The following is a 22008-nucleotide window of genomic DNA, read 5'->3' as shown; positions in this document are numbered from 1 at the left end:
TAGTATAGGAGGTTCAACATTTCTAAAAGAAGAAGGATTTTTCGCCTTCCCAATTACTAAAAGATAAATTTTATGTACAAGCTAGAAACTTGAACTGCTGTTTTTCTATTTATTTTCGAGGAACATTTTTTCCATGAGATAATTCCAAAATAATTCCGATCGGTCTCCATTATAAATTTGATCTTAAAGCAGATCTAGCTCTTTAATTTTGGCCTGTAGGATGCTCTTGAAAATGTGCAAAAGATAAAACTCACACGATAAAGCTTCTTAAAACCCTGGAAACATCTGTCACTCGCATTGAAATCACTTTGAGTCTCATTAAATTTTAAATGAAAAACTCAGCTTTTTCTGTAACAACTTTTTAGTGTCGCTCTTTGAGGAACCAATGGTACAACGGCATTTTTATTATTTTAGGAAGATCAATGTAATACAAAGTCTTGCCCAGAAAATTTATTGTTCAAATATTTTAAAATTGTCTCTTTTTTATTGTTGTTAGCAGAAATTATTGACTTTGTAACATTATACTGTCTTGCTAACCTATTTTTGCTTGATACTGATTTTAATTTTTCAATCATGTTGAATGTTGATACTTCTTGCAAGATTTTACAAGATCATGGATTTTCTTGAAACCATTGACAAATGTTCGGTTTTGTACGGTTAAAACATTTCAAATTTGTTAATTTTATAAGGCTTTCTTACCGTGTTCAGTTTTCATGCTACTGAGTGTCGGTTTTAAAAAAAAATTGGTTAAGTTAGCATTCGGTGTTTTTGTTAACGCGAGAGTCCACTGTATCTGTGTTTTTTAGACAATCAGTCTTAATGCAAGTATCAATAGATGGTTGATAAATATTTAAATACAACCTTTTAAAACTTTATTGATATCAAACATTAAAATCTTTTGACTATTGTAGTTAAGGATAGGTTATAGTGGCTGTCCAAGATGAAAACGGACACACTTAGGCCAGTTTAATGGCCCATTCTGATACCACATGCATCTTGAGGCTTCCTCCTAAGCTCAATGGATCCAACTTGAGTCCCTTACGAAACGTGAGAGGCTGATTATACCGATATGATTTAGATCGTTTAGATCGTTAAAGAAGAATTCTCCAAGGTAATTCTGGCGTTTTCGAGCCAGAGCAGGGCATATGCAGAGAAGATGATGAACCGTTTCTTCGCAGCTTCTGCAAAAGTCATTTGAGAATACACCTAGTCTCGTGGCGTGCTTTCCTATTAGACAATGTCCGGTTATGACACCTATTATCGAGCTTATATGCGATCTGCTTAGAGGGAGCAAGCACCTTGAACGTTTTAAATCCAGTGTTGGCCATATGTTTTTTGTGGCTTGACACGTGGTGATGTTGGTTCACCTGGTGCCTGCCCTCCTCACAGCGTCTTGCATTAGTAGCAGTTTACAAGTAGCGATTGGTATGCCAGTACTTGCCAAACGTGGTAGGATGGGCTGCACTGTACCGTTCCTGGCGAGTTCATCTGCCTTACAGTTACCTGGAATGTCTCTATGGCCCGGCACCCAGCAAAGGTGAATATTTAACTGTTGCGCCATCTCCATTAAAGATGATCGAAGTTTCACTAGTAGGTATGCTAGATCTAGGTAAACCTTTATCTGTCACACACAGTGTGTAGAACCCAGGAGTCCTGAGTCCTCAAACAACGGACCCCACAATCCATGGCTCTTGGATCAATGTCTTCCCCGTTTCTTGCCAGACGGAGAAAAAGTGAGGCCTAGGTCTTTATGGAGTGTTGGAGATTAATATGTACTAACTGCAGCATTTTGACTACAATTAGGCAGATCAGCCTACACCACGGTTTTGTTCTGATCCTCTGAGTCTGAGGATGAACCCAAGAGTTCGTCCTCGTTTAGGTCTAGAGGAGCCAAGGATTCTTTATTGAGTACCACAATGGCACTCCTATAAAAACCATTTGCTTCCTCTAGCTTTGCTATCTTCCAGTTATGCGTCGGAAGGGACGGGTTACAAACTCTGATCATCTCGAGAATGTCCTCGGTACCAGCAGGTTCGATTGGTATCCAAATCCGGGCTCTAGGGCTGCTAGTAATGTCCTACATAGCGACAACCTCGAGCTTGGCACCTGTCCAAACTTCAACTAACTGGCTGACAGCGAGCTTGTATAGGTCACAAGACCTCTGGTCGCCACAAACCATAAGTTTGACATGGCCTTAATGCCAACCCCCATCGCTTATGGAAGGAAGTGGTCCTGGAAGCTAACTCAAAATGCTTAAAAAGCCACCGAGAGCTTAACCTTGACCAACTGCCAACGATCAGCCGATATTGTGCCATGATCATAGCTCCTGTCAATGACCGCAACCACGCCTTTGCCCTTATCGACGTCGCTGAAACTGGATTTTTTTTATGGAATTGAGGGGAGTGCTGGTGTTGTGCACCCGAGGCCGTTTTGGTGTCGGTACGGCCCCCTCAAGAGACCTTTCTCGTTTAGACGTAGAGTCCTGACTGGTTCTTGTTGTAGCAAGTATGCTTTTAGCCCATTCGACGCTAGCGGTTTGCTGCGGTGTCCTTTAGCCCCCAATGATGCACCAGATTGCATTAAGATTTTAGGTTTTTGAGAGTTTTCCAAATCTAGATGTACTCTCGTTAGTAGTAGTAGGGCCATTTTTCACATCCCTGCCACTACTGAAATTCTCGTTGCTACCAACAGAAGAGGAGGGTCCATGGTTCGCCACTACTCCCTTTTCTGTGTTGGCCGCAGAAGATACGGCAGCAGGCTTTGATGCCAAGCTGCCGCCTGGTCCTGAAGAGATACCGGTTTCATTGTTTTTTTTCATTTTTGTTTTTAGTTTTTTTTGTACATTTTGGTCCCACGAGATGCGAAGAAAAGAGGCCCATCTGCACAAAGCTTCGCATGTACAGATAAGGCTAGGTAATCCGGAGGTCGACAAGTATCCTGCTTGGATACCAACACTATTGTAACATTAAGTTATTTTGCTGTACATAAAGCCTAAATAACTCCAAAACATCAAAATTATGTTATTGATTGACTTGGCTTTTTAAATAAAGACCGTTGGCGTTTACCAACTATCGATTGATAGACTGAATACTTCATTATTTTACCTTATTTAGTTTTTTATGTCCACGTATGTTTGTATAGCAATTAATGTTACATTATAAAGAAAAGGTGTACCTGAACTTCATGACTTTAAAACCTTTATAAAGATACGTAGTAACACATTTCAAAATGATTACAATTTTATATTTTCCTTTGGATACCATTACATAATTTGGTCTAGTTAAGAATGTTTTTCTGCGCAGTAATTATATACCTCATTATATACTCGTATGTACATATGTAGGTGAGGTGGTTGCATAGTAATGATGCATGCGTTTCATTTTACTCCTCATTAGTATGTTACCATTATAAAGAAGTTTTCATAGCTCGCAGCTGTTTTCTTTTTTATTTAGACACAAGTTTAACCTAATTCTCAAATGAAACGAGATATAACGTCGTTAAATTAAATCGTGAAAAGCAAGATGGAATTCTATTTTACTTTATAAATTTGTGTCAAAACTTAAGACTAATTAATTAGATGATGTGATTTTAAAAAGAAAACTTTTTTTTACTGCATGACTGGTGTGACTGATATTTAATAGAAGGTTGGAATTACGAAAGAAATATTAAAATTTGGTGGGCCACAATTTACAATCTAAATATGGATGGCTCAATTTGTTTCTTATTTGGTATTTTGGAGCTGACAACAAATGTTTACTTAGAGAGTATATCTTAAATATTAAGATCTTACAGTGGTGATTCCAATATCAGTCGTCTATTGTGTTATTAGAATAATTAATAACGACAACGATATGTTCTGCTACATAGAAGAAAATAAAGGACTATAATGGATTAAGATTTCTGATAAAAAAAATAACTAGAAGACAAAATCATAATAAGAGAATATTTCGTTTTCGTATGCAGCTTAACATCCAAAACACAACAATTACTATAAAAAAGTATAAAAAGAGGCTGGGATGCGACCCACACTGATAACTTCCCATCCCGTCTGTCGATTTGTCTTGCTTAAAAGTTTCTCTAGATTTTATTTTTTATGAAAAAATGGACTTTTGGATTTTTATATAAAAATTACTGAATATCGAAAGCAATATTTTCTGTGAAATAAAATAAGTTTGAAGCCGATATTTTTATTTTTTGAAAAGCTATTTGAGTCGAAAGTAAATTTTAACCAAGTTTTAGTATTGTTTTTTTTTTTAGAGCTTTATTTGTTTGTAAAAAAACTGTCAATTCGATTTTTCTCAAAATTTTATCATTGTTTTGGAGATGAAATCATATTTAAGTCTTAAAATTTTGGAAGTGACAAATTTTTTTTTCAGTTTTTTCGATTTATAAAAAAACCGTTAAATGGAATTTTTCCATACTTGTTTGGTATCACATTACAGTTTGTTATATAAAATTTATTTCAAGTCTCTAGCGTTTTTGGTTCGTAAGATATTTAGGGTTAAACAAAATTTTCACAATTTTTTCAAACTGCTATGGTAAAAAAAACACCCACGCAATTTTCTTGAGAGCCCTTTTTGCATCTTTCTGCGTTATTATCTGTATAACAAAATTTATTTGAAATCGATATCTCTTCTGGTTCTTGAGCTATGGAGGACGAAAAAAACGTCGCGAACGTAGTACGGACGTACGGAATTTTTGACACATCATTTATAAAAACAAGAAAGATAAGAGGACCAAGGTGGCTTCCTTCAGGAACACCAGAGGTAACTTGGATTCTTTAAGAACAAATGTCATCAAATTGGATACGAGCAAATATTCCATAGGACTCAAGTTTTCTTAAGAAGATTTTTAAGTTCACCATACTAAAAGCCTTTGTAAAAACAATGTATACTGTATGAATTAATTTATGATCTTCTAAAGAGTTTTTACAGAAGTTGGTAAATTCAACCCAATTTGACCTTTCAAAACCAGTGTTGGAAATCACACAGAAGACTATTTATATGATTGATAAACATATCTTTGACAAGACAATCTTACATCTTTGCAATTATGGAAAGTTTATAAATGGGCTAATCATCATGTTTTTTTGTTCAAATTTGCAAACAGGCGTTATGACCGATATTTTCCAGTCTTCTAAGAAAATTCCAGAAGACAATCGTTCATTTAAAAGCTCTGTTAAAAGAACACGAAGTACATAAGCACAATGATGGAAAACTATGGGAATAAAGCCTAACTTATTAGGCATATTACTGGGTTCAAATTTATTGAGTAGTTTTAGTACATCAGCAAGATCAACTTTAAAGGTTGAATGGTTAATGACAAATGGAATAAATTTAAGATACTCATTATTTACTATACTAGTATAGGTAGAAGAAGTACCCGTGGTGTGATGATTAATGCGTTGGACTGTCATGAAAGAGGTCTTGGAACTAATCCCTGCCATTTGCCCTCTCAAGTTTTTCACGGGTATTACTTCTTTCGAGGTATTGAAAAATCCTGCAAAAGTAATTCTTGCCATAAGAAGTGCTTTCCCAAATTAGCCATTTGGATTGGGCTTAAAACTATATGTATTTTCCATCCCTGAAAATATTAATCTTACACAAGAATAGTTAAGAGTTGTAAGTCACAAGGCCCTTATTCTCAACGGACTCTTACGCCACATAATTTATTTTATTTTAAGGACAGGTAGAATTATATATACCTTGAAAGTAATCAGACATATAAGCGATTTAATAAGGTTCACAGGAAAACCTCTGATTTTCCGCTTTGAGTTAGAAAAATTCTAAATCTAATTTGTATTAGATTTCACTTTCGACTCAATTGATTAAACGTAATTACAATATAGGAACTTAGAAAGGAATAAAAACTCTTTCCTTAAACAACAGAAAACTATATAGTCATTCATACGTTTAGATTTTAGTATTGTTTTTTTTTTTTAGAGTTTTGATTCCTTTTATGCGCCGGAACAATTATTTTTTTAGAGAAATCAATAAATTTCATTTCGAAGGAAAAATTGAGAGCATTAGCAATACTTTATCTTTGTTTTAATTCCAATGCAAAATGTTTAAATGAATTTAACAAAAAGATCTGGGTGGCCAATCGTGATCAGTTCTTCGAGAAGTAATACGGTAAGAAAGCATGTACTGCATGTATTGCTATATTGTTGAAAATGAACACTTCTTCAACGTCAATATTATGCAATTCTAGCCATACAATACTGTTTATAATAGTTGTAAGCACAACACCAAACCAAAACAGTAAAATTGAGGCTTTTCAACCATGAGTAGGTAAGTTTTCATTCATTGATTCGTTGTTTTGATACATTTGTTAACAATTGAATGAATTTAAAGCCGTCAGCTCGGTTAGCAATTGGATATAAATGCATACAAAAAGTTCTTTTCATTACAAAATAACAAATAAGTATAACTATTCAAATTCAGATATAAGCAACATCCTATTCTTGGAAATATCTTTGAAGAATGATGCGAGGGGTTTCCAGTTCGTTTCAAAAGTTTTATTGTTTCTTGCATTGTTAATGTTCTTTGTCCGTAATACGATATCCTTTGAGATGCAAAAATGGGACATATAATGATAAAATGAAAGCAGTCTTCTTTGGATTTAAGATTACATAAGGAACACAATTGGTTGAAACTTCCATTGTAGGGTCCTCCGTTAAGTCCTAGGAATTCGCAGCTTGCTTTCAAAATTAAGGAGATTTCATTGAAGCTCAGTGAGTCTTGGAAGTAATTTGCTTCATTTAAGCTCATATTGAGTTGGGAGTACAACACTCTACTGAGGGACTTGCGAGCAGTAGCTTTAAAACCATTCCGCGATAGAGCTGCTCCTTCAAATCAACCAAGTTTCTTTCTTCCATAATAAACTTCTTCATCAAAACTGATTGACAATTTTTCCATTTCCTCATCCACCAATCCTCATTTCTTATTTCGTAACGCAGCATTTTTTTGGATAGGCGTTCATCTGGTTGCTTGAAAATTTTTACGATATAGTCTTTTATGTACTGGTAAACAGTTTAGGAAGACCTGTTTCTATGTAAAACCAAAGCACAGCTTGGAGTTTTCAGAGGCAGGTTATAAAGTTTTTTTTATTAATTTCGTTGAAATTTTTCAATTGCTTCGTATTCTTCCATACCCCATACTTGAGCAGCATAGCAAAGTGTAGTCTTCACAATAGCGTCTAAAATTTTGTATTTCGCAGAGAGTGGGACTCGTTTGTTTGAGAAAACATTTTCCACGATATATTTAGCATACTTTGACAACTATTGCTTTTCGTTCGTTAAAGTCCATCTTCGTATTAAGTTTCATTCCTAAGTATTTATATTCGTTAACCACTTCCAGGAGGTTACCATTGAAGTACCAATTATAACGAATCTGACTCCTAGAAGATCTGGAAAATATCATGATCTTGGATTTATCAGTGTTCATAACAAGATCCCATTTGCAGCAATATTCTGGTAGACGATTTATAATCAGTTGTAAAACATTGGGTGACTCTGAAAGCAAAACGAAATCGTCGGCATACAACAGAACATTTATTGACATTCCAGCGATCCGAATTCCACCAGGAAGGAAATTCACTATGTCATTGATGAAAATTGAAAACAAAAGGGCACTGAGGACATACTTGTTTGACACCATTGTCTGTTGGAAATCATATTGAAAAAGAGGCTGGGATGCGACCCACACTGATAACTTCCCATCCCGTCTGTAGATTTGTCTTGCTTAAAAGTTTGTCTATTTGTACTTGTATAAATTTTTACCAAATTTGCGTACTATTTTTTGTAGATTTTATTTTTTATGAAAAACGGACAATTGGATTTTTATATAAAAATTACTGAATATCGAAAACAATATTTTCTGTGAAATAAAATAAGTTTGAAGCCAATATTTTAAATTTTTAAAAAGCTATTTGAGTCGAAAGTAAATTTTTACCAAGTTTTAGTATTGTTTTTTTTTAGAGTTTTATTTTTTGTAAAAAAAACTGTCAATTCGATTTTTTTCAAAATTTTACTGAATTTTAACAGTATTTTTTGAAAGATAAATGTAGTTTAAAACCAATATCTACAATTTTTGGAAAGATATTTGAGTCGAATAACAATTTTTACCAACTTTTATTAATTTTATTTAAGGTTTTTATTTTTTGTAAAAAAACTGTCAATTCGATTTTTCTTAACATTTTTCAGAATGTTAAAAACAATATTTCTTATAAGATAAAATAAGGTTGAAGCATAAATTTCAAGTTTTTGAAAAGATATTTGAATCGATATTCAATTTTTACGAACTTTGAGTAATGTTTTTTTTAAATTTTTATTTTTCATAAAAAAATACTGTCAATCTGATTTTTCTCAAAATTTTAGCAGATGTCAAAAACATTATTCTTCGTTGCACAAAATTTTTTTTGAGATGAAATCATACTTTAGTCGTAAAATTTTGGAGGTGGCAAATTTTTTTTCAGTTTTTTTGATTTATAAAAAAATATATTTCTTTGATATCACGTTACAATATATTACCTATATAAAATTTAATTCAAGTCTCTAGCGTTTTTGGTTCGTAAGATATTTAGGGCTAACCAAAATGTTCACCTTTTTTTCAAACTGCTATGGTAAAAAAAACCACCCACGCAATTTTCTTGAGAGCCCTTTCTGCATTTTTCTGCCTTATTATCTGTATAACAAAATTTATTTGGGCTATGAACGACGAAAAAACGGAGAACGTACGAACGTACGTACACATGCACGCACAGACACCTTTCTAAAAATCTTTTATTTCGATTCTAGGGACCTTGAAACGTCGAGAAATGTCAACATTTTCAATTTGACCAATCAGACCCATTACAATAACTTCCTATGGGAAGTTAACAATACTACAGTTAAAGGGATTTAGGAGCATAAGAGTCTTAAAAATCTACGCATTTTTTTTTTGAAATCCCAACATTAAATTATCTTTGGAATTAATAGAATTAATATGTGAAGTTTAAATGTTAGTTTCTCGTCAAAGATGACACCAAGATCCTATAACATCATAAACGAATTTAAGTTCAACATTTTCCAAAGAATTGGAACCATATGATATAAAGACCTATCTATCTATCCTTAATTTGAGATCATTTAGATAAAAGAACCTACAAAATTCTTCAAGATCATTTTGGAAATGCAGACAATCATTGACACTAGAAATAAGAGCAAAAAACTTGATGTCAAGAGCGAATAAAAGACATTTGCAGATTTTAAACAAATCATTTATATAAATAAGAAAGATAAGAGGACCCAGATGGCTTCCTTCAGGAACACCAGAGGAAATTTTGATCCTTTAAGTACAAATGTCATCAATAATTACAAATTGGTTACGAGCAAAATATGAACAAAACCACTTTAACAATAACATACTTATTCCATAGGACTCAAGTTTTCTTAAGAGGATTTTTAAGTTTCGTAAACTTAACTAAATTTGTGACACTAGATCTGAACTTCCAAAACCAGTATTGGAAATCAGACAGAAGACTATTGATATGATTCATAAATATATCTTTGACAAGACAGCCCAACAACTTTGGAATGATGGAAAGTTTAGAAATGGGCCTATCATCATGTTCTTTCCCAGATTTGTATATAGGCATTATTATCGATATTTTCCACTCTTCTAAGAAAATTCCAGAAAACAATGGTTAATTGAGAAGCTCTGTTAATAGAATACAAAGTATATAATCACAATGACGAAAATGTATGGAAATAAAGCCTAAGGTATTAGGCATATTACTGGGTTCATATTTATTGAGTACTTTTAGTACATCAGATCCAAAGATCCAAGCATGCACTTCGTCACTAAAGATGATTTTCCATCCAAAATTAATGTGATCTTCCAAATGATTCGAAGCCCAGTCACAGGACAAATGGCATTGTCTATCTTCAAAAACTTTGAGCTCCTGGGTCAGTTGGATATTGTACGGGTGTAGGCCCAAGTCTCGAATTAAAATTCGCAAAGTTGAAGTCCGCGAAAGGCCGAGATCATGTGCATGGCCAGGAATAGATTGCCTCGGGTTCTGCTGTACACTTTTACGGAAAGTGGCGATGTTCTCGCCCTATCTTGCAACGTTTGCATCAACGAAAACTCATTTTGATAATAAAGTTTTATCATTTGAACGTGCTGCTCAATCGTGTAATTTGAAATTATTATTTAGCATAAACAACTTAATAATAAACAAAATATTTGACAGATGTCACACAAAACAAAATGGTGGACACGGAGCCCCAAAATCAACCCGCGCCAATTGAAAAATCCTTTATTAGCGATTCAATTAGGTTCACAGGAAAAGCTCTGCTTAAAGTGCATTGCCACAGGAAAACCTACACTTTTGAGCTTTGAGTTAATAAAACTTGAACAAATCTTTCCTAAAACGACAGAAAAAACAGAGTCATTCATACAATTAGGTTTTTCATAACGTCTAATGCATTTCATTGCGAGGCAAATTTGAGAGCATTGGCAATGCCTGCCGAAATTTTAACTGATTCCAATGAAAAATGTCTAAAGGTATTTAACAAAAAAAATCTCGGTGGCCAATTGTGATCAATTCTTCGAGAAGTAATACGGTAAGGAAGCATGTACAGCATTTATCGCTATATTGTAGAAAATGAAAACGTCTTTATTATTTATAACAGCTCTAATCCCAACACCAACCCAAAAACTGAACCAAACAGTGAAGCTATGAGGCTTTTCAACAATGATTTTTCATTGAAAATCCTCATCATTCTCATGCACTAGCCAATCAGCAAGATCGAATGGCTTCAGTTTCGACTTTTCACATGCTTTTCCCAAAATTTCAAACTTCACTGTGACTCAAATTTTCAACATTTTTGTAGTGAATTTTGACAATTTGCATGCGCTGTCAAATCAAAAGATGACACTTCCAAAAGTGACAGCTGTGACAATGCAGTGATATTTTCAAACGAAAGGAATATTTGAAATGTTTGAACCCTTAAACTAGGCGCATTCAAAAAAGGTTCAGAGTCAGACGTCAGATACAGACAAACATATTGAAGTCAACGGATTGATTTAAAACATACAATCTAAAGTAATTTCATTCCATGTTTCAAAATACAGGATGTCCTTTGAGCCCCAATCCTGCTTAATATACATATGTAGATACCTATCTACATTGAAAAGAGGCTTTTTGAATTTCCTGAGAAAAATTGGTTGCTTTTCATCAGAAATGTGTGAATTTAGGGACACTTCTCAATATTATTTTATTTATAGGCACAGTATGATAAGGAAATGGAAAATCATGTCATTCATACGTACTCGTATCTAACCCGTGTTTATTGTAGCGAATATGTTAACCATTCAAAAAAAGTCAGCCAACCGTTCAGAGTACTTCGACCTTTCAATGTTTGTTCTTTGTGTCAGCCAAAATTAAATTGTCATTTTAAACAACTCCCTCAACACGTTTTTGAGTTCTCTTAATATCTATACATATGTACGTATGTATGTATGATTCGTTTTTTAACGTATCCTTTCTCGGTATAAATTACATATTCGTTTGCTTTTGGCTTTTCCTTTGTCCTCACATGAATTGACTTTGGTTTTAATAAATTTGTTTCGTTTTATAGGCACGGGTGTATTTGCTGTCGGCAGGATTCTCGCTAGCTTTCGGTTCGATGTTTGCCAAAACTTATCGAGTCCACAGGATATTCACGCGGACTAGCAGCGTGTTCAAAGACAAAATGCTACAGGACACACAATTGATATCGCTTGTTGGAGCATTGCTATTGCTTGATGGATTGGTCGTGACACTTTGGGTCTTCACGGATCCCATGGAGAGACATTTGAATAATTTAACTTTGGAAATCAGTAGCAGTGACAGGAGTGTTGTGTATCTACCGCAGGTAAGTGCCATCATCATCATCAGGACATCCATCACCGTCGTCGTCATCTCATCGCATGGATTTTCTAGAATTGATTTCCGTTTGATGATGTAGTATGGCAGATAAAGTGATTTGGGTTCTTATTCTATTCATATATAAATAAATAGCTACACAATTTTTAGTAGAATTTCAATGCTATTGCAATTGACGTCTCAAAAAGATAAGGTTTAAGTTATATTCCAAGTTGATTGAGTGATAGTGTTTTGTTCAGTTAGCATCTTGATTGATTGATGGGATTTTCTGTTTTCTTTATTTGATTTGACATTCAAGGGATGCAAATTGCAGTTTATTGGAGATGACAGTGAAAATATGATTAAAAGCAACCATCATAAGTACCTTTGAAAAGAATTATACTTGAAAGACAGTTTTTTAGGATGGGATACAGTTGTCTTGACTTGTCATTATAGTTAACCCTGTTACTACATTTATGTACATATATCGGAACCTGTGTCGAAACTTGTGGTTTTAATAACTAACCAAGTTTGAATTTAGTAAAAACAAAGTTTTTGACTTGAATTTGACATACTGAAGACTAAAGGTAGATTTGAATAGATTTGTTGATACCACAAGGTGATATGTCTTCATGTCAAAAATTAAAAAGGCCAAATTGAAAATAATTTGATAATAGATAAAACGCATTTTAAAACAATTGCAAAAAGCCTTAAAAGGATGTCAGAGTGTCAAAAACAAATCGTAATGCGGATTATTATCCAAAATAATTCCCAAAACATCAAAGTTTTGTGTTAAGTTAAAAAAATAAAATTAAAAAATAGAATACGTTTTTCTGGAAGATATGACAATGTATACTTTGGGCTTTAATGTTTTTTTTTTTTTATGTCTGGACAGTATCACAGATTTTTGCGTAATGAGGAAATTGAAGTATGAATAAATATTCCTGACTGTTTTTGTATACTCCACTTAGAAACACCCGAAGAAGTTTAAACAAGCTAGAAGAAACTACATCGGTTTTATTCGAAGATCCAAATTTTACATGACCAGCAATTACGGCAAAACAATACTACAATGTCCAAAAGGAAGTACGTAAGTAAGAGAGGACTTTACCACTCAATTGATTTCTTAGTCCAAAGAAACCGTTAGCAAGAGTTATTCTGCGTTTGATCTCAGCGCTGGTGTTGTTTTCAGAGTTTAAAGCTGAGCCTAGGTAGACGAAGTCCTTGACTACCTCAAAGTTACGTCTGTCGATGGTGACGTTTTGACCAAGACGTCGGTGTTGTGTGTCCTTTCTTGACGACAGCATGTACTTCGTTTTGGCCTCATTAACCGTTGAACCCATTTTTTCCGCCTCTGCCTCAAAACTCACCAAATTCCCATTGACATCACGCTTAGTTCTTCCAATTATGTCAATGTCATCAGCATATGCCAGTAATTGGACAGACTTTTTGAAAGACAGTGCCTCTAGTGTTGACGTGTGAGCTCTGCACTATTTTTTCAAGCACGATGTTAAAAAAATCACATAACAGCGCATCACATTGTCTAAAGCCTTTTTTGACATCGAAAAGTTCTGTTAAGTTGTTTCCAACCTTTATGGAGCAACGTGACTTCTCCATGGTCATCCTGCACAAACGGACGAGTTTGGCAGGGATGCCAAAACTAGTCATGGCTCTATACAGCTCGTACCTGTAGATGCTGTCATATGCGGCCTTGAAATCGATGAAAAGATGGTGGGTGTCGATTTGGTGTACTTGGGTCTTTTTCCAGGATCTGCCGTAATGTGAATATTTGATCAACTGTCGACTTTCCTCGTCTAAAACCACACTGATAAGGACCTATGAGGTTGTTGACGATGAGCTTTAGACGTTCACATATTATGGCAAAAAAGATTTTATAGGCGATGTTAAGTAGACTGATTCCTCTATAGTTGGTGCAGTTTAGAGGGTCTCCATTTTTCAGGATCGGGCAAACAATACTGAGGTTCAATTCATCGGGCATGCTTTCTTCGGCTTAGTAAGACTTCGGCTTGGATATGGCAATCTTTACTTCGTCTAAGTCGGGAGGACGGGAGTGTTGGCTTTCGTCGTCTATGTTGAATGGATCATCCTGCCTGACAGCAGAATTCAGTTCGTCGCCGCCGTTATACAGTCTGCGGAAGTGGTCCTTCCATATCCTCAGCATTGACTGCGGTTCCACTATGATGTTTCCACTTTCGTCCTTCCAGCCTTCGGTTCTAGGTTTGTGTACCTGTGAATTTCGTTTCACCTGTTCATAAGACTTTCGAACTTCATTCCTGCTTTTAAAGCTCTCAACATCATCGACTGCACGCTTCTCATGCCCTCTCTTTCCTTCTGAGAAGTCGGTGTTCCTCTCACCTCTTCTGCTCATACAGCTCATGAGCAGCTCTCGTCCTTTTATACAGCGCCGCTTTGTGTTCCTATTGTTTGGTTGCATATGCCAGCCGACTTTCCTCATCAAACCAGGGGTTCCTTGTTGGTGGCTGTTTGAGACCCAACACATCAGAGGCGGCTTCTCTGATTGCATCTTGGCAATGTTGCCACTGGTTTTCGATACATTGTGTTGGCGGAAGAGAACTTCGAGAGAGCTTACCTGTTATTCGGTCGGAAAAGGATTTGACGATCTCTTGCGATTTTAGCCGTTCGACGTTGTACCTTCTCCCAGCACCTCCCTGTTTTGCCTTGGGTCTGGAAACTCAAAGTGCTACCTTGGATACAACGAGCTAGTGGTCCGTTCCCTTCCTAGCTTGGCATTAAAATCGCCCAGGACTAGGAGTAGGTATTGATTGACAGAGGTGTAAAAGATAAAATGAAGACGTTTATGATAAGAAAGCACTGGTTCTTAACAATAATTTTAATCCCACCTTATTTAAATTTAAATTTATCGATTATCAGTTTAAGCTATATAAAATGCACATTCGACTTAAAGCTTCATTCTTCCCATAGCTAGTTCTATGGATGTCAATACTTATGTATTAAATCAAATGTACGCAGGTGATGAGTTCCGCCTCGGTAATTTAAGTGTAATGAGTTGATGAAAAAATACTAAGTCATTATGAACACGCTTTTGATGGAGAGATTGAATTTGAAAAAACAGAATACGATTTTCATAGAGCGGCAGATCATAAGGATCTTCCCAAAGACCCTTTAGCGCAAAGCGAATAAAATTATGTTGAATTGATTCAAAACGTTTTCTATGAATTTCGTAATAGGGAGTTTATACCTGCGAAGCATATTCAAGATGATAACAAACATGTCAATTATACAAAGAAAGAGTATCATAGGGATCATTGAACTCCTTTGCCTAGCGTTTTATAAAACCAAGCATAGAACGTGTCTTATTGACAATAAAATTAATGTGATGTGTAAATTCATGGTGGACTTTATTATTTTGAAAATCTTCATGTCGTCAGCAAAAATGAAAAGTTCACTTGAACGTAGACATGAATATACGTCGTTAATAGACAGGATGGAGCAACAAACGGTTCAGAATAACAATTTCGAAATCTTACCTCATAGGATCAATTTCAAAATCTTACCTCATAGGATCTGTTTTCAAGGATTAATTTAATCCAAGCTAAGAAAAATGGTGAAATACCAAGAGCTCTAAGTTTAAATAAAATATTTCCGTGGCTAAGCTGGTCAAAAGCATTAGCAAGTCAGTGTTTTCACAGTCAACTGCATAACCTTGTTCTAAAGCGTTTGAACATATGTTTGAGAATGTGAGGAGACTAGTAAGTTGATTCTTTTTTTTACAAAACCATGTTGCGTATATGAAATTAGAAAGAGACTTTAATTTATTAAAGAATTCAACATAAACAGAGAAGTTGATTGGAGACAGAGCTTTGAGATATGTTTTTTATGCCTTATTTCTTTTGTTACGAAGTAAACGCAATTCTTTCGTGTACCAGGGGTGATTAAAGTTAGTATTTCTTGATTTCTTAAAAGGTGGATTTTTTTCTAAACAATTGTTAAGGATCTTATAAAAAATTGAAACTGCTTCCTCAATATAAGATAATGCTAAAGTATCAGCAATTCCAGAAATAGTTAAATCTTCAGAAAACAACTGGAAACTAGCTCTTCTGAAGTCAAAATTTTATAAGCAATCAAAGGAATTACTGTGGTATCTCTCCGGTATCTCATTCGACAAAACTTCGAGAACATTCGGCACTCCGAGAAAATTTTACACCCGATACTTCCCCTCCTTTACAATCTGCTCAAGAAATATCTCCAAGAACGAAAGCTCCTTAATAACCGTAACAATAGGTCCAATGGTGATCTCATGGTTTATTTCACCGAACAGTGGAACAAATCATAACATCGTTTTGGATTAAGGCATTCGATAGAGTTTTGCACCAAGTTCTCTTATCGAAAATGCGTGCTTTTGGTATTGATGAATATCTTCATCGTTGCAATAGAAACTTCCTTTCTAACCTTTCAATACAAGTTTAAAGTCTGAATTGTATAAAGTAAATGGTGGAGTACCCCAGGGCTCCGTTTTGTCTCCGACATTCTTCCTTATATTCGTAAACGATTTCTTGTCTGCTTTTTCTAATCCTTTCAACAGTATCGCCGACGATAGTACTCTCAGCTTTTCATATTCGTTTCTTAATTCACATTCTTATCCATTGCATGGGGACCTTAGACTTCGACGAATGATAAGCTCATTAAATTCCGATCTCTACAGCAACGTCCAATGGGGAATTATTAAACGCGGAGAATGCTTCAAAGACCCATCTAATGCCGTTATCAATGAACGGCACTCGCATCGAGGAAACTTATGAACGTTCAGGACTCCGTATGTGTATCAAAGATCACCTTTTATTGAATGGTCATATAGTCGTCATTGCCAAAAATGGTGTTAGGTGCGTAAGATTTAACCCTTTTCTACTTTCTTAAAGCTTGAACTGTATTTGAAGATAAGGGTACTAAAGAAATGTAAAGCAGACTTAGGAAACCTTAAGTCAAAGTTAAAGAAAAGTTTACCAAGAAAAAAGTTTATAAACAATTTGAGTTCGAACAGCTTTAAGCTCTTAATTAAATTTACTCTTTAAACTTTGAGCTCTTAGTCATTGAAATTTTCAAAAAAAAAAACCATAAGCAGATGCAACTTATAGCAACAAAAGTCGAAAACAACTCAATTGAAATGCTTGTCTGCTGATAAACCTCTTTATCTAAATTCTAAACAAAATGCCCTCCCTTTTTCCCGATGACATTATGATGAAACCTCAGAGAGTCCCCACAATATACAGAAGCCAACATTGGCTAAAACTTAACAAAAAAAAAAACTATTTTTTTCTGGTAGGCCACATGGGGTGAGGGTGAGGGGGATTGTTTTGAGGAAGGAGAAAGCTTAAAATGTAATTACGTTCTGTTCGTTTCGGTAGATTGATTTTTGTACCCACAACATCCATAGGTATAAACCTTCTCTATACGAACCGCATCGATAGGCAATCAGTTACCGTTGTATTCATTTTGTTAAGGTCTGCCTCCATTCAAAAGGACATTTTTGTCCACTTTGTATATATTCAACAGGTTGAAGTTTGTCGTTCCCAGCACACACAGAGCTGGTTGGGGGCTTTGTATGCATACAAGGGACTACTGCTTGTCGTTGGGGTGTACATGGCCTGGGAGACGAGACATGTGAAGATACCCGCACTCAACGATTCCCAGTACATTGGGGTATCTGTATACAGTGTGGTTATAACCAGTGGGATTGTTGTTGTCCTAGCCAATCTCATCTCAGAGCGTGTCACACTGGCCTTCATCACAATCACAGCACTCATCCTGACGTCAACAACGGCCACACTCTGTCTGCTGTTTATACCCAAACTTCATGACATTTGGGCAAGAAGTGAGTTGTTCAAAATGCCGGGATGAGCATTCTATTTGTTACCATTTGTTGTTGGCTTGGCTTATATTGTATACTTATGGCTTTCTATCTTTTGTTATATTATTTTGTTTAGATGATATTATTGACCCGGTTATTCATAGCATGGGATTGAAAATGGAGTACAATACAAGGAGATTCGTTGTGGATGACCGGCGGGAATTGCAATATCGAGTGGAAGTTCAAAATCGAGTTTACAAAAAGGAGATTATTGCCTTGGATGCGGAGATACGGAAGCTGGAAAAAATGCTCGAGACCAGCACGTCAACTGCAACTTCATCAAGCACGTCAATTATGGGACAACATAAGGTGAGTAACCATCATCATAATTAAAAGGTGTAGTTTGTATTATTGATAAGATATTGAATGAACTTTTTGGAACTGTATTAAACTGAAGAAACTTAATCATATGGTTTTGTTTTTTAGCCCGAAGTAACAGTTATTCCACCCACCACCAAACGCAAATCTCGAACTCCCAGCATAAGCGGCGTCATACCCAATTTACTACTCTCAGTCCTACCACCGGTTATACCCCGAGCCAGTTGGCCATCGGCCGAATATATGCAAATGACGATGCGTCGTTCGGTAACATTTGCTTCCCAGCCGCAACTCGAAGATCGAACAATCAATGAATCCTGTCTACCAGCTGCAGACCTCCTTAACCTTCGACTTGCCCATCAACAAGCCACCGAGGCAAAGACTGGTTTCATAAATCGAATACGAGGTATATTCTCGCGCACCACATCAAGCAACAAAGGTTCTACCATCAGTTTGGGCGATCAAAAAGGACTAAAGGCCGCTCTGCGCAGCCACATGGGAATGTTCTCCCGTTTAATACCATCATCGGAAACGGCATCATGCAACGCCCTCTACAGTACACCGTGCACTTTGAAGCCAATCCAGAAGCAGTCAATGGCCAAAAGTGGAACTGATATTGATGTGACACCCATCGACTTGCATTTTCTGCACGACAAAGTGACCATAGAACGGCCGTCCAGTTCGGTGGGAGAGATTGGGAAGTACGTTAAAGTTCCTGAAACTAAAGTTAACTTCCAGTTACCGGCAAATAGGCGGCCGTCAATAGCCGCCATCCAACCCTCTCTCCGGGAACGAGTCAGAGGATCACCCAGATTCCCCCATCGAGTACTTCCCACCTGCAGTCTGAGTGCCCTGGAGGAAGGCGACGACCGGGGAAGTTCACCTAACAAAACACGAGCCAATCTCAATCAAGCCTCCACCACCGGCAATTGGAAATCAATGGAAGTTGCCCCAAAATCTACCATATCACTAGACGATCCAGCCTCGGATCAGATATTTGTCCTTCCCGACTCCTCATCCTAACATAATGCGCTCCAATCGCAATCGCTATCGCTACCGCGCCGCCGACGTAGTTAGAATCTAAGCCCCTTTAACTAGAACATAAGTTGATCTCGTTTATTTCCTAGCATAGAGCAATACTACAATCAATGAGACCATTTCAAAAGCAGTAAGCAATATCCTTAAGTTATATACCATATATTTGAAATCCCTAAAACAAAAAGACTATATTTTCCAATGAACATTAATTTATAAGTGTGTAAAAGAGTGTATGTTTGTGTAGAGATGTAGATTGAAAACCTTTTCATATCATAGATAAAAGCAATATGTCATACAGATTTTAAAGACAAAATTGATAAATTGTACCTAAATGTGATGTAATTTTTCCTTTTCTTTTTTTTGTAAAAGTCTATTTTCTAAAAACAACAAAATCATTTTTATGTTTAGAATGTACATAAATACAAATTTATTAAAAAATGAGAGAACCATAAATTCTAGACTTTCCCTATGTACCAAATTTTACCAAAAATAAAAATAAAAAATAAAAAACAAAAATTGAAAATTATCTTTTTATGTAGAAGAAAAAACTAACATTGAAGCAATATTTTCCGAAAATTCAGTGAAACAACACTACATATATAAATTGTATGTATGTAGCTAATTAACAAGCAAAAAAAACTAACAAAAAGAAAAATCATATTTAAGAAATGTTTAAAACTTCTAAAAATAAAACTGTTTGATATTGTGAAGTGGCTACTGAGAGTGGCAAAAAACAAAGAATTCTATTGAAAATAAATCTTAAGAAAAATTAAAACGAAAATGGTGTTATTTTTATTCGACAACAACAGGACAATTCTGGAACAGGATCCTCCGCAGGCACGGCAACCTCTTTTGGGAAAATAGTTTCTACTGGAATTTGGATGTTTTTAGGGGTATTCTGGTCTAGAGATATGAATTTTAGGTAATTTTTGAAGTGCTGTAGAAAAAAGCAAGCAAAAATTTGACCATCAATTTTTGTGTAAATTATTTATTCACATTGGAAGCATACAAAAAAAATAGTAAAGTAAAAAAAAAATCAAAATTCCGTTAGTTATCAGGTGATGGATTGGTGCGTCTCAAAAATTTGGTGCATGACCATACCCACGATTTTAACTCTCCTAGAAATCTGAAATCAAAAACTAAGAAAGATTATTAATCTACAATTTATTTATTTATTTGTAGCTTAATGTACAATATCTTTTACATTTTAAATTATTTCATTAGCAAGTGGCTTAGAACATTTTAATTCTTTACATCTTTAATTCAAATATACATATATAATAAAGAGAAGTATTATTTAAAATTAATTTATGGTTCAAGGGAAAACGCTACTAAGAAAAACCCTTATTAGAATCTTAAAAACTAGTATTGCTTAGGCCCCATTATCAACAAAATGCAGAAGTTGAGAGTAATTTTAGGTGTTATTTTGGTCAGAAAGGTTTCTGATAAGATTGTTGTCAGAGAAGGAGCAGTTTAAGAAAAATTTCTCTTGTTGTTTGTTAACAAGGTTCTTAACTCTGTAAGCATTAGCCTTATCATGGAGTCTTGTATAGTCTGTCCGATAAAAATTGGCAGTACAGGCCTTATGGGAGAGCTTTTTAAAAATCAGTGGCGCGCTATTTTCTACACCATACCCAATTGAAGGAAACTCCTTTAAAAAGTTTAATAAAACACCCATGAATTTTCGATGGCATCCAACGTAGATCCCACAACGACCTCCTGGCACACACTTGAGCATGCACTGATCGTTCTCTGCTGCTTTTCAACCCTCATTAAATCACACACATTCAGAGTTGTCTTTTTCAATTTCTTAACTCACTTCGTCTATCAACTCCTACTCTCACCTCCCCGCGGTGAACATCGGGTGCCTAGTACCTCAACTGGAGATTGGGTTCCAACCCCAGTGGAAAGTTGTTGGAGGCAGCAAACGAGAGAGGGAGGGGAGAGGTGTTTCCACTAAGGCACCTCTCCTTATCCAGGCGGCAGCGGACGAATTCTCGAGATAGAATCAACGGTGGCGTCTACAGTTCCAGTAAGGTCGAACTACTTAGTGAACACCTTATAGGGCTTCTTCGACATATTCGGAGCCCAGGCCTATAAGGAGCGGTTTATCCGGCTCCCCTTCCTTGGAGTTATACTAAGGATATGGCCCTCCAGGTTGGGGGTTGTGCCGTCGGGGTGACTTCCTGGCCACGTAAAAACATCATAGTTTCGAAGCAACAACAAGCCTCGGATACGGACGGATTCACTGTTGACAACCCACGCAAACGAAATAAGGACAACGAACTTCGGATATGTGCGTGGAATGTTAGGTCCCTTAACAGACCACGTGCAGCCGAACAATTAGTGGAAGCCCTAAACTGCTGCAAGGCAGATATTACAGCCATCCAAGAAATGCGATGGGATGGACCGGGCAAACGCAAACTAAAAGACTGCGATATCTACTACGGCGACTGCTACCGAGAACAAAGACAGCGTCTATTTGGGTGTGGATTTGTTGTTGGAACTAGGCTCAGGCAAAAAGTCTTGAGTTTCAACAGTGTGAGCGAGCGCATCACGACAATCCGCATCAAGGCTAAATTCGCCAACATAAGCCTAATATGCGAGCACGCCCCAACAGAGGAGAAAGATGAAGACACCAAAGACATATTCTTCGAGCTCTTAGACAAGACATATGAGCAGTGCCCTGGCTATGACATTAAAATTGTCTTAGGAGATTTTAATGCCAAGCTAGGAAGAGAAGACATCTTTGGTGGCATAATCGGGAGATACAGCCTGCACGACACCACCTCCGACAACGGATTCAGGCTGGTCGATTTCGCTGCGGGGCGAGACGTTCTGGTAGCTAGTACGCA

At 36.1% G+C, this 22008-nt stretch overlaps 1 protein-coding gene across 1 annotated transcript in view; it reads left to right on the top strand.

The window, feature by feature from the left end:
- LOC129952728 (gamma-aminobutyric acid type B receptor subunit 2) overlaps positions 1 to 19537 on the top strand; it is a 45730-nt gene extending 26193 nt beyond the window's left edge. Inside the window, exons 8-11 of the mRNA XM_056065530.1 lie at positions 11624 to 11899; positions 17443 to 17761; positions 17874 to 18106; positions 18224 to 19537. Coding sequence (XP_055921505.1) covers positions 11624 to 11899; positions 17443 to 17761; positions 17874 to 18106; positions 18224 to 19138 — 1743 coding nt within the window. The 3' untranslated portion in view covers positions 19139 to 19537. The remainder of the gene's footprint in view (positions 1 to 11623; positions 11900 to 17442; positions 17762 to 17873; positions 18107 to 18223) is intronic.
- Positions 19538 to 22008: the final 2471 nt, after the last annotated feature.

Source organism: Eupeodes corollae, chromosome 3, assembly GCF_945859685.1.
Source record: "Eupeodes corollae chromosome 3, idEupCoro1.1, whole genome shotgun sequence".
NCBI classification, from domain to species: domain Eukaryota; kingdom Metazoa; phylum Arthropoda; class Insecta; order Diptera; family Syrphidae; genus Eupeodes; species Eupeodes corollae.
Note: the sequence above shows the minus strand (reverse complement) of the source record. Positions and strands in the feature narration are given on the sequence as shown.